This window comes from Seriola lalandi, unplaced genomic scaffold (assembly GCF_002814215.2).
Source record: "Seriola lalandi dorsalis isolate HSWRI2012SDOR001 ecotype SW California unplaced genomic scaffold, Sedor1 jcf7180002054903, whole genome shotgun sequence".
In the NCBI taxonomy this organism is placed as follows: domain Eukaryota; kingdom Metazoa; phylum Chordata; class Actinopteri; order Carangiformes; family Carangidae; genus Seriola; species Seriola lalandi.
The window spans coordinates 4480-29562 of NW_019525455.1; the positions used below are offsets into that span (position 1 = coordinate 4480).

General features: G+C 42.1%; 1 protein-coding gene across 1 annotated transcript in view; it reads left to right on the plus strand.

Moving 5' to 3' along the window:
* The first annotated feature begins 7393 nt into the window (after window positions 1-7393).
* Window positions 7394-25083, plus strand: part of LOC111672864 (semaphorin-3D) — a 50308-nt gene continuing 32618 nt past the window's right edge. Inside the window, exon 1 of the mRNA XM_023430438.2 lies at window positions 7394-7629. Within this exon, the coding sequence (XP_023286206.1) occupies window positions 7470-7629 (160 nt within the window). The 5' untranslated portion in view covers window positions 7394-7469. The remainder of the gene's footprint in view (window positions 7630-25083) is intronic.

The following is a 25083-nucleotide window of genomic DNA, read 5'->3' on the forward strand; positions in this document are numbered from 1 at the left end:
ATCGGTGAGGTCGGGAAACGAGAAACATTTGTGTGGAAGAAAGAATTTGTTCCCCCCCCGCAACGCCTGAGAAGCACTGACAGATTTACTGTCAGTTAACGCTCTCGCTTTTATCATCCCCATCCACCTGAGCGCTCGCACATGTTGGAATGTGTGTATCCTTCCTCCCAAGAAATTAGGTCTGAAAATTTACCAACATATTTTACTTCCATGGAATTTATTATGTAAGAGACACACAACAAAATAAACAATCAGCTGTTAAATAAAATCTTTTTCAGACGACATTTTCAATATTCTGTTGTTTGTAAATATAAAATCATAAAGAGAATTTAGATTTTAGTTCTTGCAAATGAAATGAGACGACGTCTCAGGTTTTGTTGAACATTTATCGAAGCAGCAAATTAAGTTTTTTATCACGTGTTCAGATTGTGATAATAAACAGTAATAAAGCACGTGTGCTCATAAAGCTCGGCTGTTTGACTGATCAGCTCGCCGCCCCGCTGCACGTCGTTGCCGTTAGAGACCATCTCTGTATGTGTGACCTCGTCAGTAAACCAAGAATGTTGTTATGCTCTGCTCGCTCAGAGATAAATACACGTCTCGCCGCTGTGCAGTCGGGTGCCAGGGAGCCGCCTGGATCCAGGGGCCTCAGGGCTGAACCTCTGCCTGAGAGGTGCACCTGTTCTCTGGGCGCTCACGCACACACACTCCCCTCAGACTGACAAATAAAAGTCTAAACATACATTGATCTTTAATAATAAAAAAATCTATATTAATTAGTTTGACTCAACAAAAACTGATATTCTTACAAATCAGAATCTGATCCTAGAACAGTCTAACATCGCACACCAGACTCCAGAGGAAGAAATTCTAATCCATAATAAATTATATGGATCTGCCCCAAAATTGAATGTGTTCTTCCCTGGACCAGAACCTGTTCTTCCACCAAGTTCTGCAGAAATCGCTTCAGCACTTTCTGCAGCGCGTGATAAGTAACCAGCTATCAGAGTTTCAATCCACGTTGGCTCATCGTTGCTCTTCTTCTGTGCTCATCTTGATCCATACAGCAGCTACCACACAAATGTGAAGCTTTAAAACTGATTAAATTATTGTATTGTATTGTTATATATTTTGTATTTGGTACTTTTACAGTTGTGAAAATATAAGAGTAGCTCAACTATTTTGAGATAAAAAGGAGCGAGAAAAGAGCGTGGTCAGGTTGAATAGTTTAACAGAGGAGGGGTGAGAGGATACAGATGATTAGATTAGGGATTTTGCAGAGAGAAGATGACAGAGAGAGAGAGAGACCTATAGAGGATTAAGGTTTAAGAAAACAGAGATATTACCTTGAGTTAATGTTAAAGTCATAAGATGACAGGAAGGAGGGATGGATGGAGGGAGGAGAGTTATTAAATCACGGCGAGGATTAGACGGCTGGCAGAGAGAGGCTGTAAAGCTGTCGCCTCCTCCGTCTGACCGACACTGAGGGAGATCATCACACAGAGAGAGAGAGAGAGAGATTACAGAGGAATAAAAGAGGAGAGGAAGATGGGAAGAGGAAGGATGGGGAGAGAAACAGGAGCAGAGACGGAGAGATGAATGGATTAGATGAGGAGAGGAAGATAGAGGAAGATGAGGAAATACCACAACATGAAGTGATAAATAAAAGAAGGATAGAAGAAGAAAATCTGGGAGTAATGGAGTCAGACTGTGGAGTCCTCCACTCAGCCTCTCTGCGGATAAATCAGCCGGGCAGTTAAAATCAGATTCTTCAGCCCTCCCCCTTCCTCTCGAGTGGCCGGCCACATTTTCACCTCGTCCTCCTGTAAACATAATAAAACCTCCTAATTCCTCAACCAGGAGCAAGAAACGCTGGGTTTTTAATTCTCAGAGGGAGCCGGAGGGTCACGCCAAGCATTTGAAGTATTCAGCGGCTCTGATTTTACAAGGCGTGTCAGGAGCGAGCAGCAGCGGTCAGCGAACGCCTCAACCTGCAAAGTTCTTTCTCTAAACGAGCCGAGATGAAACGAGCTACAGACAAACACTGTTTCCAAAACCAATCAAACTAGATTCTCTTTAGTTTCTCTTTTGAAGAATGAAATGTTTTCAAGTAATTCCTCCATATTTAGGAAGTTCATTTAATTCAGTCTTTATTTAAAACAAACCCGACATCGGAAGCTCCTCACAAAGCGTTTTCTTTTCAGAGCAGAAACAAGCTGTTTCAGGATGAAGGTCAGAGGGTCAGAGCGATGCAGCGTCCGTCTTCATCCGACTCTCATTACTTCCCCTCGCTCCTTCTCTCTGTTTCCGACGTCATCTCGGACAACAGACGAACGCTGACCGTCATGTGATCGTGTCTCATGTGATCAATGTCGCTCCCCAGCTAGTAGAGTGAGAAAACCTGGATGTGACCCAGCTTGTTTTGTTTACTCATTGTTTAGCACCGACCCCCATGGTGCAACAGGAAGAGAAAATAAAGACGGGTCCAGCTGATAACCATGGGAACAATATCGTCCGCCTCCGACCCTCAAACTTTATCAGGAAAACTTGTATTTACAGCAGCTGCAGAAAGTATTCAGACCCCTTCACTGTTTATTGTGTTGTTTGTATATTTTTAAAATGGATAAAACTCCCATTTTTATCCATCAATAACTCAATAATCAATCAGGATAAGGTGAAGAGACTCTTTAAGACTCTTAGTTGTGGTTGGTTTCATCATCTGTTTCATTGATTATACCTGAGATGTGTCTAAAGCTTGACTGGAGTCAAGCTGAATTGATTGGACATGGTATAGAAAGGTGCGTATATGTTTATAACTGCGTGTTGGAACGAAGCCAAGCTGTGAAGTCCGATCGACTCTCTGCAGACCTCCGTGATAAAAACTGTGTTGAAGCATAAATCAGGGAAAACGATATAAAACATTTCGAAAGCTTCGCGTGTTCCCAGGAGAACCGTGAACTCAGAACCAGGACTTCTCTAGAGTCGTCCGTCTCAGCAAACGGAGCAATTTTAATAATGAAATATTCAACTTAGTGTTTTTTGTTTAATTAAAAATATCAGAAACCAAAAAAAGAATTGCGCAACACTGATGGTCAGAGCAAACCAGCTGTTTGAATATTACAGCCTCGGCTTTAGGAAATCAGGCTGGGAATTATTATTATTTATTTATTTTTTTTTATAGAGATTGATTGATTAATTGAGATGATAATCATCAGGTTGATTGATAATAAAAAGAACTAGATGTTAAACCATCAGAATTGTACATTTAACTGTATTCTGGTGAAATTAGAGAGAGAGTGAAACTTCCTTTCAAAGCTACAAGAAGAGATGAAACAGTGAATTTTAAAACTAAAATCATGTATTGATTGATTGGTGATCAGATTATGGAATATACTCCCTGATCAGAGATATAAGATGATACTTTCTGACACGGATGGACGCCGTGGTGCGTTTAAAGACCCTGTGGTGAACAGCTGACCTGAATCTGTAAACAAACTGTTCATTTTTAGTCTCAAAGAGTTCATGTGTTCATCCGGTTCATTGTGCTGGTGTGTGACACAAAGAGTGTGTGTGTGTGTGTGTGTGTGTGTGTGTGTGTGTGTGTGTGTGTGTACAGTATAGTGTATGTGAGAGGATGCTCTGTGTGTGACGGTGTGTGTTTGTTTCTCGCTCAGGTTTGCATGTGTGTGTTTATGCGAGTGTGTGTTTTTTGTGTCGAGCATGTTCTCAGACATGTGTGTGTGTGTGTGTGTGTGTGTGTGTGTGTGTGTTTAAATAAAAATCGACAGACAGAGGAAGCAGACGATGAGTTTCCTTCAGAGATTTATTTAAAAAACTTTTGTTAACACCCAAGTTTCCTCGGGACAAAGCTCAAAAACAAACGCACACTAACACACACACACACACACACACACACTCTGTATATCAGATGGGCCGAGAGGAAGAGACAGTTTGTTCCTCGTCTGTCTCCGTGTTGACAGGTCTGAGGGGGTCGTTTCCTCCAGTCAAGTGTGAACCACGGACGAACAACGCTGATGCGAAACATATGATGTTGTCAAAGCAACACGTTACTGCGCCGCAGCTTCTACAGTTGTATGTTCATTTTACATGTCGGCCTAATATGTAAATTATTGACAGATTTACTCAGGTGTAGACGTGGTTTGCTTTTTTTACAATACTACACAGAGCTTATTTTCAGTTTACTTCTTCTTCATGTACGCCGCACATTTACTTCCCCCTTCCTGTTTTTCATCCTGTAATTTTCATTCTTTTATTAATATACAACACACATCCTGTGACACACACATGCCTTGAATAATTTCTTTTGTACATCATCAGCTCCCAGAGAACGTGTTGTAACAAGAAGAAGAAGAAGACACACGCATGTGTTTTTGAATGAACTTTGTTCCCCTGTGTTTGCCAGTTCATCTGTCATCACCTGTATAGAAGAGAATGCTTTTAATTTGAAAAGCTTGTAAACCGAGGCTACTGATTGGTGGATAAAAGGTGCAGGACGTTAAAGGCTGTGATTAAGTTGTGAGTCACACACATACTGACTCAAACACTGACTCTGAACTCATCACCTTCCTCAGTGACGTGATGAGCAGCACACGGCTCTGATGTACATATATATATTTATATATTATATTTATATGTCTGGAAATCTTCTCTACTGTTATGAATTGAGATTTCTTCCACATTCAGAACCACAGTCTGTGTGTCGCTGCAGAGTCACGCCGAGGTTAAGTGAAAAGGTGGAGTCCGACTGTGTTTCCTCTCTCAGCAGGCGCCTCTCCAACCTGTTGAGCTCTTTAAAACCTGCTGACAAGATGCTCGCCAGCCAGCCGCCATGACGGATGATGATAAATTATGATATGATAACATGGTCAGTTTCTCCTGGAGCGATGCGTGTAAGCGTTTTTCTGTCCCACCTGAAACAATTTCACAGTCAGGCTTTAGTTAAAGCTTCGCATTTCAGAGACTTTTCAACACGACCGGCTGTTGTGTCGTCCTCGTTAGTGGACAACTGTGTTTTGATCCAGAGCCAGAAGTAACAAACAGTCGATTGTTGGCAACAAATCAAACAACAACAACCAAAAGATGCAAAACAACTACGAAGATACACAAAACAACTACAAAGAGACAAAACACTATAAAAAGACAAAACAACTACAGACACAAAACAACTACGAAGAGACAAAACAACTACAAAGAGACACAACAACTACGAAGAGACAAAACAACTACAAAGAGACAAAACAACTACTAAGAGATACAAAACAACTACGAAGAGACACAAAACAACTACAAAGAGACACAAAACAACTACAAAGAGACACAAAACAACTACAAAAAGACAAAACAACTACAAAGAGATACAAAACAACTACGAAGAGACACAAAACAACTACAAAAAGACAAAACAACTACGAAGAGATACAAAACAACTACTAAGAGACACAAAAAAACTACAAAGAGACACAAAACAACTACAAAAAGACAAAACAACTACAAAGAGATACAAAACAACTACGAAGAGACACAAAACAACTACAAAAAGACAAAACAACTACGAAGAGATATAAAACAACTACAAAGAGATACAAAACAACTACAAAGAGATATAAAACAACTACAAAGAGATACAAAACAACTACGAAGAGACAAAACAACTACGAAGAGACAAAACAACTATGAAGAGACAAAACAACTACGAAGAGACACAAAACAACTACAAAAAGACAAAACAACTACAAAAAGACAAAACAACTACAAAAAGACACAAAACAACCACGAAGAGACAGAAAATGACCACGAATTGGTGCAAAACACGCAACACACCTCTAACACTATTATTTTTAACTCCAACACTAACGTCCAATGCAATCATATTCATTTTATACTATTACATTTATTCTAATTTATTCTGTATTTTATGCCTTGTACTTGCTTTTTTATGTCTTTTACTGTGTATTTTAACGGGTGAGTGCCTTGAAAGGCGCCTATAAATAAAATGAATTATTTTCATTATTATTATTATTATCATTAGTAACAAAAGAACAACACACGTCTGTCAGTCTGGGCGTCTGATTGGGGTGTGGTGCCTTTTTCTTTGTCCCATAATCCCACCATGTTGTCCTCTGTCTTCTATGAGGGGTTAGCGTTCGAGCTAGCTAAGAAGCTAGCTGTCTTCCCTCTCTCAGCAGGTACTTTCCAGTTGCATTTCTCAGTCTGAACTCTTAAAGTTGGCCAGCCAGTGCAAAATGATAAATGGGCCCGTTTCCCTTGTGAGCTCCATTCCCACATTAACGCAGCCACCATGTTGTAGCTGCACACACAGTGTAGCTGCTGCTGTCTGCCAGAGATTTATTCAGGTGTCCGCCGGCTTGCTAAGGACACAAGCAAAGTTCAGAGGGAATATGGGAATGAGTAGAGAAAATAAAAGGAAAACAATGTTCTGTGGTTTGTTTGTTTTGTAAATGTGCAGTGAATTGAATTAGACTTCATACTGGGACATAGCCATAAATCCTACAACATATTGGTCCCAGTTGGAATTTGAATTGAATTATCTGTGAGTGTCAGATTTGTCACGTTGTTTTAGTTTTATTCAGGTGTTTGATTACCACACAATCTTTTATTTTTTATTTAGTTCATATGATGCAAGGTAAAGCTTCACTTTCTGTTTTTGTTCTTGGCTTTTAAACAGTTTAAATTCTCTCTGCAAACACACAGGAAATGCCCACGCCGTCTTTTTTAAATCACCAAATACTCTGACTCGTTATTTATGTCCTGGCCCGAGCTCTCTCTCTCTCTGGTTCTGTCTGTCTCAATATTTTTTTTTTTTGAGTGTATGCGCGTGCACGTACAGCGCATGATTCATAAATGAGACCTCTGGATGTCTGGTTGTTGTAGCGTGCCAGGAGAACTCCAGCCAGTGTTTTCTCATTAAACAGAGTCGGTGGTAAACGTCAAGTCTCTTTCAAACATCTGAAATTCCAGCAATAGCTCATCTTTATATTTTACTGTTGACTTTATTCACTGGAATCTGGGACATCTGACTACTGCTGCATTTCAGACACTGATCGACTTTTACTGAGTTTTAACTGATCTGGCCTTTTACAGATCGGCTACTTGATACATCATTGTGAAATATTATAAGTAGTGGAAAACATTTTATATAAAATCCATCATCCCCAGAGGAGAGAATATGAATAGGAGTCATAATCATTATTAGCAGGTCACAATGTCTAAAACTGATAAGGATCATGTCTAAGCATTAAGTTTGTTGACTCCGCCATGGAAGCAGCTGTGTGAGAGTGTACTTTGTGGTGCTATGAGCTAAATGCTAACACCAGCTCCGTCTCCCTTGTTTCTCTTTTTCCCCTCCAGTCAGCCACACTGTGATGTGACCGGCTGGTTCGTCCTTCTTCCCCTCTTTCTCTCCACACGTCAGTGAAGATCAATCAGAGATGACGGCAGGAGGAGTCAGGACCAGAGGAGTGGAGTCTCCTCAGACACTGATGCTGTGTCTCCTCCCGCTGCTGTGGCTGCAGCCTGCAGACGCCATCACCGCTCAGGATGCCAAAGCCTGGAGCCAGACCGGGCCACGGCTGCAGCTCTCCCACTCAGGTAGGAAACGGACCAAATATCTGAGTATTTTAAGTCCCTTCCCGCTTACAAATATGTTTTTCATTGTTCCTCCAGTTGGACACTTGAGCTTGACTGTATTTTCAGACTGAAAACAGTGAGAGTGAAAGAATTCGCCCCGGCTGTCCAGCCAAGGACACTGTTGAAGTCCGCAGTCGCTCTGACGTAGATGAAATACACAGCTAGCAAGTTTGTTCTGAATGCTTGGTCTTGTAAACTTTATTTAAAGGGCCTGCAAAGCAAACACACGCCATCCGGCATCTTTGTGCTATTTAAGTCCCGTCGTAAAGGACGGGGACACCCGCCAACGCAATTATCACCTTCTCCTCCAATGTGCCTGGAAACAAATGTTTGATGGGAACAAAAGTTTACACGTCGTGTTCTGCAGAGCGGAGCACATGTACATTCTGATTGGTTGCCGCGTCACAGCTCATTAGCATAACGATGGGCCAATGTGCAACTTAAGAAACTTAAAAGTCAAACTTTTGAAATAGAGAATCTTTACGTATGGATAAATGCTGCATGTTTCAATGATGGAGAAGAAGTAGATGAAACTTTTTTAAAGGATTTTAAAATGATTTTTTTCCCAGTATTTCTGCACCGTCTTCAAACACAGTGTCCACTGTGTTTGGGATTGACTTCACATCGAGAGGGGCATGTGGAGATTGTTTGACAATCTGAGGTTTTATAAATGAACTGTGAGAAGATAACTTGCACAAATAGTTTAATTTAAGCTTTGCACTGTGTTACCCCACAGACAAAACAGACCTTATTAATAGAATCGCAGTCAATAGAAACCAAATGTTGACTCTGCTCAGTTTAGAAGTGAATTCTTCTGAGGTTGAAACTAAACCACCGAACAGACCAACGCCAGATTTAGTTACATTTTTCTTTGAACAGATAATGTATTTTTTTATTGCCTATAACTTCAACCATTCAAACGCTCCATTTAAACAGCTGCATTAATCATGGATGTCATTCGTCACAGCTTCCCTCTGAGCTCGTGGGTAAACACATTCAGAGTGATTGGAGGAGCGTTTAAGATCAATTTTGGTCAGTGGATTGTGGATCTTTACAAGCTGTTTGCGCTCGGCTTCATGTGCTTTTATTTTGGCTGATTAAAGGGGAAAATCTAAGCCCTTAACTGGTCCATCCGTCGACCATGTGTCTTTTATATTTTTACCTCCTCTCCTTCCTGATAGGTTCAGTGCCGATCAGTTAACAGCACGACTCGTGACACTTCAACAAACAACTCCTCCCAGTCTAATCTGGACTGATGAAAGTGAAGTGTTGGATTATTTCCCTGCCGTTGTGATGTCTGATCGTAGGAAAGTCTGTGTCCAGTTAAAAGCGATAAAGTCATTTTCTCAGCGGACGTATTATGTGGAGTGAACTTTATGACGGTATCATAAAGATCAGTGAAGTAATGTCTCCTCGACACAGTGTTCAGAGTGATCCGGTAGGATGTTGTAACCGTGGCGATGTCTTCCAATATGAAGGAAAATTACTTTTTCACTCCAGTTTCCAGAGGTTCAGAGAACATGGTGTTCCCTTTCATCTTGATTAATCTCCACATCACATTCTTCTACAGTGAAGCTGTGGAGCAGCAGGAAGGAGTAAAATGTGAGATTAATAGATTGACAACACAGAGGTGATGCTGTGTTGACGAGCGGCCAGTGAAGGTTTAAAAACAGCCTCAATTACAGGAAGCAAAAATAATTTAAACTCTCATCATGAATGTAAGGATTTAAAGTTATGTAGTTTAGTTTGATAATAGATCAGGTCTAGCTTCTATATTAATACTGTGAAAGTATCAAAGCTTCAGTCCACAGAGAAATGCACACAGCCTGTATTCAGAAACTGAGCCTTAAAACCAGCCGTCAGGACTTCTGGAACTTTGTGATGTCACAACAAAGCAGTCACCAAGCCCCGCCCACCTGGACCCACCATCCAAACCTTACAGGATTTGGTTAATCAACACTTCAAAATAAAACACAGAAGAAGAAGAAAATATGGAGCAGGCTTGAAATAATCATGATATTGATTTCCAATTAGCATCAAATGTAAATCAAATGTGCGAGAGTACAGAACCAAAATAATAAAAACACAGATCAAAGTCCAAACATTCAAAAACTGTGTAAAACTGTCCCGTTATAATACCTCTATCACACTTCGCGTGAAAGTGGGACAAAGAAAATTTGGACCATTGCTTCTAATTGACTTTTATTCTGCCTCATAAACACTTTATTTTCTAATTTCAGACAAAACACAGCACTGTCTAAAATAAAAATAAACTTGGCTCTTTACAATAAGAGCAGAGCACTTCACACACACTTAAAATCACCAGTGAAGTCATTTGCCCACTTCCAGTCACATTAACGCACTTTTTTTTTTTTTCCGAATGCTTGCTTCTCTCTTGGCAACAGTCAACACCAGTAAAGCCAACAACAGTTTCCTACCCAGCAGCAATTAGTTCGGGCAGGCTGGTTTCATTGTGGGTCTGTTAGTGAGATGTTTGTCGAGTGAGCAGTCCTCTGACCGACTGAATGGATGAATACATGGACGGATGAATGGAATCAGTGAAGCGGGTTTTATGTCACAGTTAAAGGCGGAGGCTTTGGGAGTAGCAGCTGATGACGTGACAGGATTATGGCAGTCGGATACAGTTTAAACACGGCGTGAATGTTGCAGACACAATGGAGGGAAGAAAATGTGTTTTTAATTAAGAGATATGAAGATGATGTGATGCAAAGCACAAGGAAATATAGATCTTTCTGTGAGATGAAGGGAATCATCCTGCAAATAACTGCAATTTAAGAAGAATAAATTCATCAATGGAAGTTTATTCATGACTTCTGTTAAGTTTTTAACCATATGATGTTTTTATATAATACAATTCCCCCTTGAGCTGCAGTGACCCAATCACAGTCTCATAAACACAGATTCAGGGTTTCATACGTCACAAACCTCAGGAACCAATCCTGTCAGCTTGTGGGGACGAGGGGGCGGGGCTAAATAAACCTGAAACCTTGTCAGTACAGAGAGCTAGAGTTAGCATTAGCACAACGGCTAACACTGTGTCAGCCACTGCCAGATACAAGCTAACAAACAGTGTAAACAAATAAAAGATGCTAACCACGCTAGCAGTTCTGACCCGTCTGCTAGTCTCTGGTTCTGGTCTCAGACTCCTCCTCTGAGTCTGGGTCTGACTGAGACTCAAACATGTGGCTGAGTCTCTCTGATGTTTCCTCCTCTGACCATTTCCCTACTCTCTGCTCTTTCACCTGTCCACCTGGAGCCAGCAGGTGGTGGGAGGGGCTAAAGGCCTGATCCAGGAAGTAAGAGGAGATGAGCTTCAGACCCAGTTTTTCGCTTTTTGTGTTGGAAAAAATGTTCTGGATATGAACTTTAAAAATGATGCACATGTTGCTGATGAAAACAGTGAGTTTTGGTTGAGAGCTCTGAGTAAAAACTACCTTTTAGTTCAACCTTGTCGCAGGAGCAGACCTTTGCTTTAACAACTGTATTTCCAGCCTCAGGTCATTCAGCGGATTCTGTAACTGACTCCAGCTGAAGAGTTTTTTTCCAATATGAAATTCTGGAAAACATCATCCCCTGGCCGCTCCGAGTGGCAGCAGAGAAGTTATGTGCTCAAAGCAGCTCCAACAAATATAGTTGTATTATATTAACAACAGATCATGTGACAATTGTATTGATTTATAGTTTTGTACCGGTGTTTGTTTTACCTCCAGAGCAGGTGACTTCTTTTTTCCCTCATTTTCCATAAATACTTAGTGTCTCATTCTGGAGGAAATCTCAACTTCTGTATCCAAGTGTGTGTGTGCGTGTGCGTGTGTGCGTGTGCGTGTGCGGGTGTGCGTGTGTGTGTGTGTGTGTCTAACAGTAGCAGCACAGTGGTTTTCCGTGGCAGTAAAGTGAAGCCGTGAACTCCAGTTAATGAAGTCAGACGAGGTTCTCTTGCTGCGTTTGTAGCTGCAGGATCAACAGTAAAGAGACTGTTAATATTTTATAAGGCAGATACTCAGACAGGAGCTTCAGGGCCAGTGAACACACACACACACACACACACACACACACACACACACAGAAAGAGAGAGTGTGCGTCACTGCTGACCCACTGTGTGACCTGAGCAGGAATCCAGAGAGACCAACCCTCATCCTGCAGGGAGACACACTCTGTTAGCCTTTAACCTGACCAGGGGTGTGTGTGTGTGTGTGTGTGTGTGTGTGTGTGTGTGTGTGTGTGTAAGTGTAGGTGTAGGTGTAGGTGTGTACTGTATGTTTGCACACTTCATTGGCCAAAAGTAAACCGACAAATCAGAGAGCAAGAAAAAAGATGGAGGGATCTGTTTGAAAGTGTTTGTGTTTGTGTGTGTGTGTGTGTGTGTGTGTGTGTGTGTGTGTGTGTGTGTGTGTGTGTGTGTGTGTGTATACAGTCTGCTCTCTATTATCTTCTGGCTTCTGGAGAACACACTGCCAAACATTCATCGGCCCTGCCTTGGTCTCACACACACGTTGATACATGCTGGTTTTGGCTTTCTCACACACACACACACACACACACACACACACACACACACACTCTCTCTCTCTCTCTCTCTCTCTGTTCTGTGTGTCAACCTCGCATATTAAAATCACGAATATGAACATGATCACTCAGGGAAACATGCAGGTGCACTTGCATCTGGTTTAATGTAGATCTCAGGCCTGAAATAATGGAAATACATTTCCCAGCATCCTTTGATCCAGATGAAACTACAGCCCTGAAACTTCACTGTGGTGCTGACAGACTCTTTGCCCTCGGTTGAGTCGTAAAGCTGCCAAATCAAATAAGGCAAATGTCCTGACAGATGTAGTTTGTCCAAACTTTTATTTTCCTAATCTGTGTCTCAGGACCTGCACTTCCACCTGCACATCTGCTTCTCTCACAATACGCACTCATTCGATTTCCTGCTGTTGTAGATTTTGGTAGCATCTGTGAATTTTTGCCCTACCTGAAATTACATTAGTGACTTAAAAACCCTGCAACAGCTGATTTTAACTTCCACTGGGACGAGATAGGAGAGGCCGGAGGATTTTAAAATCACACACACACACACTGATCTGTGACTTTTTGTTTTTTTTCTGCACTGTTACTGTTCATATTCAGTTCCATCCAAACACACAGCCCTGTTAAAGGTCCCCCCTGGAGTTTGTTCACTGCATTTCCTGCTTTTTACTGGCGCTCTAGATAAGTTGAATGCAAGCGGAAACCTCCCAGGGCGGAAAAAAATGAAGCTTAACATGGAAGTGTTAAAAGCTGCAGTTCCTCTAACGACCACTAGAGTCCAACTCCAACAGTGAGTCAATCCCCATAGACTCCAATGTTAAAATGTCCGACTTTAAAACAGAAATAAACTGTTTACATTTTATTAAGGATTAAAGTTATGGAGAATTGAGGGCGTGGCCTCTTTGAGTGACAGATGGGTGAGCGTATGCTTGCACAGAAGTCGCGGCTCCTCCTCTTTGCCCATTTTTGGGAGTTAGGGGGCGGAGTCAGACACAGCCAAGATGGCGGCGGTGGAGCAGCTCACTCTGAGCTTCAAAACCGCTCTTCAGAAACCTGTGGGTGACATCACGGAGGCTGCGGCCATCTTTATTTACAGTCTGTGGTTGAATAGCGTGAAAGCTTTGGTTCGACATCAGCTGAGCTGTGGTGTAAATATAAATGTATGTGGTGTGTGTCGGATATTGTCGTGCTGCAGGAGTTTGAATCAGACCAGTTTAGATGAATATCACCTGGCGGATACTTTCCAGCAGTTGGGAAACCTTGTGTGCTGTGTGTCAGAGCTCCACCCGCCCGGTGCTCAAGGCGAGTTAAACCAACGCCAAGCAGCATTTCAGGTTGAGAATGGTTTTTCTCTCAGTCTGACTCCAGGATGGACGCGAGAGTGTTGTGTATTTAGACGATGTTTCCTGAAGTCAAATGTATATGAATGACTGTGTGTGTGTGTGTGTGTGTGTGTGTGTGTGTGTGTGTGTGTGTGTGTGACTGGTTTATTGTTCCTGTGACATGACTGTGTTGGTTTAGAGCAAATTCGACTTCTCTGACATGAGTTCGTCCTGCTGTTGGTTTTTGACGCTCACATGGAAAAAATCCAACAAAAACACACTGACCTCATGTGGAACTGTGGGATGGGAAATTTCTAAAACACACACACACACACACACACACACACACACACACACACACACACACACACACACACACACACGTACACACACCTAAAAGGGCGCAAAGTGATAGTTGTGACAGTATAGAACCCAAACTGTGTGTTATCTCAGTGTCACACACACACAAACACACATACACACACACACCACACACACACACACACACACACACACACACACACACACACACAGCCATTATTTTGATAGCTGGTCACTCAGACAGATATAAAAACATGACCTGGTATCGGTGTACGTACAAACATCCAATTATCATTTTGACAGCTGCCTACACACACACACACACACACACACACACACACACACACACATCTGCAGCACACATGCAGTTCATTCCAAGGTGTGTTGTCGCCATATTTGTCCTTCTTCTCATTATTCAATAAACATTTCATGTGTTGCTGCAGGGAATCTGTCAAAACTGATTTCATTCACTCGCACTGACAACTACAAAACCACAAACTAAGTCAAGGTGGTCTGTGTGTGTGTGTGTGTGTGTGTGTGTGTGTGTGTGTGTGTGTGTGTGTGTCTGTGTGTCTGTGAGAGAGAGAGAGAGAGAAACGAAAAGAGAACGAAAAATGGAGAAAGGTCACATACTTACTGTAACGTGACCTGTGTGTGTGTGTGTGTGTGTGTGTGTGTGCGCGCGAATGTGTGTGTGTTTTCAGCCTCCCAGGAAGCGTCGCCCGTACCGTGTGGTGTCATGCGTTGAACCCTGACCTTTGACCCCGCTGTGATTATAGCGAGTAGATTTAGGAGCAGACGAGGGGAGAGATGACAAAAAGCAAAACAGAAAAGAAAGAAAGGGAGGAAAAGATGTGAGGAGGGAGGAAAGGAGGCGAGAGAGGAGGAGACAGTGGGTTTTTGAAGGGTAAGGTGAAGGAAAGAAGAGCTGGCCACAAGGAAGTAAGGAAGGAAGGAAGGAAGGGGTGAGGGAGGGAGGGAGGGAGGGAGGGAGAGGAGGAGGGATGACACGTGGGTTGAAGAGTTTCCTGAGGTTAATGAACCTGTCAACCACCTGAGACGAAACAGAGCAGTGAAGGAATAGAGAGGAGGTCAGAGAGGGTGGACTGCTGTTAAATACAACTGTGTGTGTGTGTGTGTGTGTGTGTGTGTGTGTGTGTGTGTGTGTGTGTGTGTGTGTGCAGAAGGTAACAGGCCTTTATTTCTAATTCCCTCTGTTTGTTTGAATCATATTTTGGTGAAAAGCCTCGTGTTGATCTCCCCTCGTTTACTATGTTAAAGTTATTACATTACACTGTTAATACAAACTCAACACTTCCTGTTATCATTTCAAATTAAAAGCCCCCCTAGCCGAAAGAAACCCCTCATTTCTTAACAGGGCTTTTATTGTGAAACATTTGCGACAAAGTCTTGAAATCATGATTATATGTTTGAATATGGTTGAATTTATTAAGTTAATTTACTCATTTATGAAGTAAAACACAAGAAATGAACTTTATATGAAAGATCCCAGGAGTGTGTCCACCCTTTATTTGTTCATGTCGTTCGTGTGAATATTTTATTCATTATTTTTATTGTAATTGTTGATTATGTGGTTTGTTCTGTGAGTGTTAAACACCAGATGGAGAGAGAGAGAGAGAGAGAGAGAGAGTGAGGGGGATGTGCACACACACACAGACACAGACACAGAGACACACACACACAGAGACACACACACACACACACACACACACACACTGGCACTGGTTAACGTCGCACAGTGGGCAGCTGACAGACGCCCTCGATCTTTAACTCGTTACCAGATAAGAGACGGTGGTTACAGATAACAGCAGATTAAAGCTTGTAGTTAGATGAGCTACATGTGCTGATAGCAGGGCTTACATCACACACACACACACACACACACACACACACACACACACACACGCAGACACACACACACGCACACACACGCAGACACACGCTTTCCCATGATTACCTGAAGGGAGGTTTTTATACGTTGTGGTTCTCACACTGTCGGTTTTGGTTTTGGGGTCAGAAGTCTCAGTTTTTTTTCACTTTTCTGATGCTCGTCTGTGAGTTCAGCGGGAACAGGGAGGGGAGGGGCACACACACACACACACACACACACACACACACTCTGTTCTGCTTGACTTACCTTGACACCTCACTGTTTCACTGCTGGTGTTTACCAAACACTCTGTAACACTTCAACCTCCTTCAAAGTATGTAATGCGAGAGTGTCTTTGTCTGTGTGTGTGTGTGTGTGTGTGTGTGTGTGTGTGTGTGTGTGTGTGTGTGTGTGTGTGTGTGTGTGTAAAAGCTCATGTTGCACAGTTAGAACTTTATTCTTGCAAAACATGGAATGTTGCAGCAGTCTCTTGATGATATTAGACATGAGCTTCGGGCCATGAAAAACGATATGGTTTCTAGAGACTCTGACTCTGACTCATAGAAACAGATAATTAATAGACGTATAATTAAAAATCATCAGTCACAACTGAAACCAAGTCCAAATCTCTTTGTTTACAGCAGCAAGAACATAAAATGACATGAACTTTAGCATAGATAGTTTAAGCAAACGGCCAATAGCTGCATGAAAGGTGCATTTTAACAACTCCACATTTACAAGTTGTTTGATGCACGTGGCACCAATTTCCACTTACTCAGAATTTACTCTTGAACAAAACAAAAGCAAAAAGCAGGACCTGAAGTCTTTTTCTCCTATTTGCTAATTATTTCCAGAATAAAAAACAAACACGCAAACTGAAGCAGAACAGCTATTGTTTTAATCCGTCAGATCTAATGTCACAAGCGTCAGGTGTCATTCATGAGGCTGAAATCAGTGATTTACTCACATGTGAAACACTCACATGAGCGAAGCCCCACAGAAAGAGATCTAGTTCTTTGTTCTTGCATGATTCTTAACGTCAAACTTCCCAGTAAATAAGATGCAACATGTGAAACAAGCTCCTTTTTTTCCCCCCGTTTTATCGGAGCAATCTCATATACCATGGACAAGTTTACGTGCTGAACACACAGAGATGAAGTTGATATTAATTTTCTTATCTAACTCTCAGCAAGTCAATAAAGGGAAACGGAGCCTGTGACATCACCTGCGATCCGTCACAACACTGAGCCAGTAACCAGGAGTTAACGGATCAGTACGAGCCGCGGACGCGTCCAACGTCCAGGCCACATTCCTGCAGTGATGTCAGTTAATGAGGTTCATCAACCTCTCCGCTGCTTCTTGTGAGAAAGGAAAGAAAAAAGAGGATTATTCCAGTGTGGCCCTGTGGCAAGAGACAGGAAGTCCCCGAGGACCAGTAAAAAAATCTGTCCTCATTTCTCCTTTAAAAAAAAACACACACAAACACACACACACACACACACACACACACAGTCCCAGGCCTGCGTTCGTCTTTCCTTCAGAGGAGGAATGATAGAAATGTGGCTGTGATCTGGTTTTTTATTGTGGAAAAGATGTTTTAATACTGGAAGCTAAATTCACCAAATCTGTCGTCCATATTTCTGAGTGAATTCTGAGTAAATTGTGTGAATCTTTGCCTCAGAAAGTTTCCGTTGTTGGGACGAGAGGAGATTTAAAAACACAGTCTTTCGATAAGTCGCTCTCCTCCTTAATACACGATGTTCTCCTCCTTCTGTTTTCCTTCCTCTCCTCTTTTCCTTGTATGTACATTTTTCTGAACAGCATTTTTCTCAGAGTGCAGCCTGCAGTTTATCTAAAGCACACGGGCAATATATGTGATTAATGTCACCTGCTGTGGAAGGTAAAGTATTTCTACCAGCTCTCGCTCTTAAAGCTCCGAGCTGAATCACTTTGTTCCCACAAATCTCCCTCAGCGTTCGCTCAGCGTGACAGCGGAAGACATCAGAAACATTTCTCTTCTGCATCTGCTTTCATAACAATAACACACAAGAATTATTGATGCGCTGGTTTTTTAATATCCAGAGCAGTGTTGCATTAGTTTACTGACAAAATTATCAGTTGTCAGAGTCCAGCAGCAGCTCGGGAAGCATGAGGTGTAATCTTGAAGTGCTCGGGCCTTTTTACGTAAGCAAAAATAAATTATTAGCAAATATTACTGGGTTGCAAAAGAGAAGCAGAATAATCCATCTCTGAATAATTTATATTACTGTATCCGAGGCTACGTCTCCAGATCAGACTGAGGCTACAGTGAGTCGCTATCGGAGAGTAGAGCGAGACAGGCTGGAACGGGCCGGGGCTAGCTGGTTAGCATGCTAACTTCATTGGAAGAAGAGAAGCGATAGAATAACTCGTTAACAGTTTGACACGCGGTGATTATGGATCACTTTCGATAAAAGAAACAGCGAGATGGAGACGGATTCACCTCGTCCCCGCTTCACAGCAACATCACTTCCTGTTTCTAAGTCACATGTCGCTAAACTAGCCAATCAGAGATGAGGAGGACTTAGACTGAGGTTACCGTGACTGTTTTTAAAGATGCACATGGTAAATATTTGAACTTATAAATATGTAAATAATAATTGTATAAACATAAATATGTAAATAGTTAACTAGCATCTGACTTCATTCCTTTACTCACCAACAGCTGTCTCCAGTGGTGGAAAGCATCACTAATGTAAGGTTTAGATGTTAATTCATTTAGTTAATTAGTTATATTCAGTTATATTTACATTGTTTATACAGATAATTGTTTACATATTTATGTTTATATATATATATATATATAGCGTTAGCTATGTAGCAATAGCAAAAACTTACATATAGCACCTTTAAATAACTGGAATCTACAGAATAATTAGTAATTAAAGATATCCAACAAAGAGTGGAAGTATAAAGTAGCAGAAAGTGGAAAATACTAATAACTGTACTTAAATAAAATAACTCTGCGCCGTGGTTGCAGGACATCCGTGGGACTGTTGTACATGAGGAATTGATTCCAGCTGCTCTGAGTTCCTCATCAGGATGCATCAGCCGTAACAGTCGCTGGCCTTCCTCCATCCTCCTGCTTATTAAAAACAAATGTACACACAGAGCGACGTCGGAGGGAGGAGAGCGGCAACATCTTCCCTGCGACAGGAAGGAAGCACCGGGGGTTTTATGGGAAACATGGTCCCCATTCTGAGGAACACATTGTCACACATGCAACACCTTATAAAGTAAAACTCGCATCCTTTCATGTTTTTACTTAATTACAAGTGTGGATGCTGCTACCGCGCCCCGCTTCACGTTTAAAGACGCAGTTTATGAAGTAAAGAAGGAAGTTTGGTCTTTGTGTTTGATCCTGCTGAGATGAATCACGGTTCCTCTGTATCTCCTGAGTTTCTGTTTTCTGAGGCTCTGACTCATCGATTATCTCCCGGCCTGCGATTTATCTTCTCTTCTGATGTGGGTCACGGCCTCCTGGCGCTTTGTGTTGATACGAGGCCACAGCATCTCCGCTTTTAACCTCGAGTTTATTAAATATTAGACGACTTAATTACCTCACGATCGGACGAGTTGTAACTTTACGGTTTGGCAACTTTTCTGGATGTTAATTTAAAAAAGAAAGTGACACGTGGAAAAAGAAACTCATACGCTGGATTCAAAGGTTCGCTGTGAGCGGCTGGAACATCTTTCCTTCATGATTAATGGTTTCATGATGAGTTGTAGCTCGTTGGTCACAACAAGTTTTTTCCTGCTGAAGATGATTTGTGGTTTGAGTTTCATGGAGAGGTTGATGTTTTGGAGGCGAAGCGATTGATTTGTTCTCTGACAGTAAATCAGACTGCGAAGGGTTCATGTTAGTGTGTCTTTCTTTGTGGCCCAACCAGGTCAAAGGTCAAGGTTTGAATTTAGTCTCTGTCTTAGTAAATTAAATAAAAGCCGTGTGGGGTTTTTTGGTGTCTGTCAGAGTCTCGAAGTTCAGTCTAATCTTGTGGGTGAAATCTAAGAGAGAGTGAGCTCAGGGACCAATCAGAGGACAGATACTTCACAGTGTCTAGATATGAATCAGCCACAATGGGCTGAAGGAAGACTATTGTTGAAGTTTGGGAAATGAGCAAAACTGTATTGTGTTGGAGATGAAGAGATATGAGTAGGAGCTGGACGCCTGGAGGTCACAGGAGATGGTGGTTATTAGTCAATACATAAGGGAAACCCATATTTGCATTTTTACTGCATAATTATACAAATTCATGAAGTCAGGTATAAGAGGAAAGCAGTTTGATCTGAGGACGGTTGGATTATTTCTGATGGTTTTGTTGCAGGCTCGATTTATTTATGAGTTCACCATTAAATCAAAAGCAATAGGACTGCAGTGTTTTAATACTGTCGCAATATTATTCATTTTGGCCTTTATTGTTTAATCTGTGTTTGATGGAGCAAGAGAACTGGCAAAAGTAGAGAAAAGTCTTTTTCCTCTTGTCTTTGAAACCTGTAAGATGAAACCATGAACAGAGGCTTTTCTTTTCCAATGAAGATAAATAAACGTGTTTGAGATCAAACTTCCTGGAGCAGAAGTTTAATTTGAAGCAGACTGAAAGGACACCTTGAATATTATTATTATTATTATTATTATTATTATTATTATTCAGTTTCTTCGACTGCAGCAGGTGAAATCTTCTGAAGAATAAAGGATTGTAGAAGATGAGCTTGATGCAGTGTCTGAGCGGACTGACGAGCTCCGTCCTAATTAGAGTTTGAGATCAGTTTAAACAAACAGAAATGATATTGTGCCGCGGGTTTTAAAGACGGTGATGCGACAGCAGGAAGCTCGTCCTTCATGTGTAGAGGATGTGAACATGAAGCGCCGCTCGTCCGTGTGATGTGATTCAGAGCCGGAGGCCACACTGCAGCTTTGTGCTGGACCTCGTCTCCGTCTCGTACAACCACAAGGAACAGAAAACAGAAAACAGAGAACATATTCATACAATGGAAGAGGAATCTCTGGGTCTCCATGTGAAGCTCAGTGTGCTTTGGTCTCAGCAGCTGAGATGTCGTGTCACACACATTCTTGATGTCAGCTCTTTGAATCCCACTCGCAGCTTTTCCTTTTCTTCCTGTTTTATCCGCTGCATCCACTGCAGCTCTTACAGATCCTGCTCCCGGATCACAGACGTATTATCACCCTCGGAAAGTCAGTTAGACATTCAGCAGACAACGAAAACATCTTGTATTCCCTCTCTTTTAGCTCTGTGTTTGGTCTCCACCAGCTCCTGCTCGACCTGCTCGTTTCCTTTTACGTCACACATCGTTTATATAAGATATTGATTCGTGCAGCTTTAAGATTTTCTTTTTCTTGCATCTGGAATATTGAGTAGGATTTTTTTTTTTTTATTCTGTATGTCGTAAAAACAATAAAAAAAAAAGTCTAAAAATTGACTTGTTATTAAACATGACATTTTAAAAGAATTCCTAAACAAGTGCATGAACTAAACAAGACAAGAGTTTATCCGACTAAAAGCCAAATAAGGGCGAGGCTGAGGGTTTTGTTTGGGATAAGGAAGCTCAAACAATCTAGTTAAGGTTTATATATAAAAAAAAGAACGTAAACAGTTCACTTCACATTAGAAAAACATCTTCTCACGAGCTGACAAACAGACCCGGGTCATCAGGCCTCAGAGTCAGAGCGTCTCTGTGTTAAAGTGCCAACGAGCCTCATCATGGCGCCTGACATCAGTCAGGCTGGCAGCTTTAATTAAGGCTAAATAAATGTGACCTGCCTGGTGAAATAATCGCTGCTGGAGTTATTTCAGCCATCCGTCTGGAGAGGGTTGCAACGTTTTTAAAAAGTCTCTGAAATCCTGAAACTTGATATATGAAGCGGCCGCAGTTTTCTGTGTCAAGGTTCAGAGGGAAACTCTTTAACTGTGATTTAGAGCTTCGAGTCGAGCGGAGACGTGAAGAGGATATGAAAAGTGATGTTGATGTCTCGACACGGGGAGGATCCCAGATATCTGGAGATAAATTATCATAATGAAAAAGGAATTACTGTCAAAATCATTTCATACACACACACACACACACACACACACACACACACATACCCACGGAAACTCTTGGACGCAGCACAGAGGGGAATGAACTGAGGCCAAGATTCAGCGTAAACAATTACAACGATTAGCGTGTGTGTGTGTGTGTGTGTGTGTGTGTGTGTGTGTGTGTGTGTGTGTGTGATATCACTGCTGTCTGAGCTGGAGACTGTGGAGGGAGAAATGGAGGAACTCGCTGACATGTAAAGAGACGTGATCCTTCTCTGTCGCTCAGACGATTCCTCTCCTCGTCCGTTTTCTCTCTCTCTCTCTCTCTCTCTCTCTCTCTCTCTCTCTCTCCCACTTAAAGAAGAGAAATCATTCTCTCCGTATTGTATAATCCTGCAGAGGTGAACACCAACCGTCTGCTCAGTCTCCGTCCACAGTTTTCAGGGAGTGGAGATTTAAAACAGCTCGATGCTTGAACCAATTAAAATGAGTAAAACGAATGAAGCGCTGTGTTTAGACAGCAGCAGCTCTTTGGGAAAGGTTGGAGAAAGATGGTGGTTCAGGTTTAAATGAAGAAGTCGTGTCTGAAGTCACACGAACTTGTTCTGGATTAAACCAGAACCAGGATCTCTCTCCCAGACCTGAACCAGGAGCCGTGAGAGTCTCAACAGAGTCTCTGAGCAGATGGATGTTGTTCTGCAAGATCAAATGTTTTGGGCGGAGAAACATTTTTTAGCGTCAGTGTATTTGCAACTCATCAAATACAAAAATGTCCTCGTTAAGTTGATAGAAAATTGAATCCAGTCACAATTATATTTCCTTCAAAACAAAAGTTCCTGCTGCAGTTTGCTTGTTTGTAAATGTCATTTCTATGACACTTTGCTCTTGAGTTAATGTGGGAGTTCAGACTTCAGTAAGTCACTGACTTGAATTTAATTGATTCTTATAGCTTCACAACTATTGAATGTGCGTGTGTGTGTGTGTGTGTGTGTGTGTGTGTGTGTGTGTGTGTGGTCCCTTCATTTTGAAAATCACTGTTGTAACCGTAGTGAGTATTTTTCAAAGTAAAGTGGAAGTGAAGAAGACAGAATGGACTCCATGAAGAGGGGAGGTGAGTGGTTTTAGGAGAAGACAGACTGCAGGTGAACATCACTGGGCCTGAAGCTTTTACCGTGTGTGTCCAAATGTTGTTTGTTTGTTTTCCGCCATATTGTTTTTTCCTCATCCAAAAGCAAAGGCAGAATCCCGTGGTAACAGCCCTGGCTCCTCTTCTTCTGCAGCACAAAGCAATGTCATGTAGCGTTGCGTTGCTGCGTCGGCCAGGGACGTCGATGAAAGTGTACGTTCTGGTCACATGACTGATGTGGGTCGCGCTGGAAGAGGCCGGGGATGTTCTGGGATGTTCTCTGGATCAGGAACACACACTGCGGTCGGGTCATTTCGGATTATTCGGGCGGAGAACATGTGTGTGCGTGTTTTTGCGGACAGCTGGTCGTCAGCTGCAGCCCTCGGTGATGCGTTCAAGTGCAACTTTTAAAAGAAAGATGTGAAGTAAGGCTTAGTTCTCTGCGGTCGGGTTGAGGCTGAACGAGTCCAGAGGGAGTGAGCTTCGTCTGAAACTTCAGACAGACCCGAGCACTCTGAGGTCCATGGATGTTTCTATTAATGATAATACAGCGTAGTACTAATATATTGATCTATTTTTATGAACCCATACACTTTGGTGAAGCCGTTTCAAGCAGCAAATCAATTCATCCACATCAGTAAAAATTTGTTTTCACAAGATATTTGAAGAATTTCTCTTTGCACATCGATCTACGACAAAAAGAGGCCTCATATAAAAAAAGAGATTGTTCTGAAAATTGTGACATAAAACACTTATATTATCTTATACGCAAGTATCCTTTGAAAGGTGAATAAGAAATCATGTAGAACTCGAGGAAACGTCCTCAGACCTCAGTTCAGTCAAAAGTACAGAATGATCGCAACAATGAAATAAATACTTATGTATGGAAATAAATTACGATCGTTATACGGCTCATAGTGGACTTGGATAATCTTTTTATGTTGAAGGGAAAGCGGAAAGAAGGCAGACACAGACCACCAGCCACCAGTCCGAAAGCTTCTTCTGTTTCATACAGTTTTTAGTTTGTGTTGAGTAAATGTGACAGACTAATGAACAAGCGGAGGAGAAGAAATCCCTCAGCGTCCCTCAGCTCGTTGAGACGGATATCGACCCTGAGAATGAAGCGATGACGAAAGACCGGCACAAAATGAAGCGGCAGAAGTGAGAGGACTGATGAAAACAGACGCCTGGATTTTAAAAGTTTGCGGAGGAAATCAAAGTGTGTGTTTATGCAGAAGCACGAGACGTGTAAAAGTCAAATATTCATCCAGGAAGCAGCTACAGACGTTAAAGAAGAAAAGAGGGTCAAACACTTGAGGGTTCGGTTCCTCGCGTCTTGTAAGTTATTGATACTTCGGCGTTTACGCCCGCTGACCCACAATGGCCGACGTCCTTCATCCCGGGGTCGGCCAGCTTTCCCGCTACTGGATCCGCTATGAAAAACAAACACGGCCCGTACCACCCGGACCAGGAAGACTTTAGACTGGGGGCTGAAACCTGAGCAGTCCTGCAAAGTGGACCATCGCCAAGCTTCAATCAGTCAAACTTTATTTATACAGCACGTCGCCGCAGACCGACCGCAACAGAAACATGAGAACATCTGGACCGTCGTTAGCCGCTAGCACGTAGCAGCTAGCGTTTCAGTCTGGCCCCAGAGCTGAATAAACTAACAAGAAACTTCATTTGTATAAAAGACAACGTGTTTAACAGGATTTAAATAAGAAAACATTGATAAATTAGTTGAATTTATACAAAATAAAGACACAAATGAGGCAGAAAGTCAACTATGAAATGATGAAATACAATTTTAAAAACCACAAAACTAAAGCCTTGAGTCTCAGTCAGACTGTGGTCACACGGAGGCAGGTAGATGTTGATCTGGACGTGGAGGTGGTTCTGTCCGGATGTGTCCTGGCAGCGCTGTCAAATAAACTGAGAGGAGAAGAAGAGAAGAAGGGAGACATGGCTACCTGACTTCACTGGAACAACAAACACAGGGGTTCAGTTTCAGACCTCGGCAGGAATTATGTGTTACCCTAAACCTCGATCTTATAACCGGGAAAACAGATCAGGAGCAGGAGGAGGCGGAGGTGTGAGCTTCACTTCAGAGTCTGGGGGGGGGGGGGGTT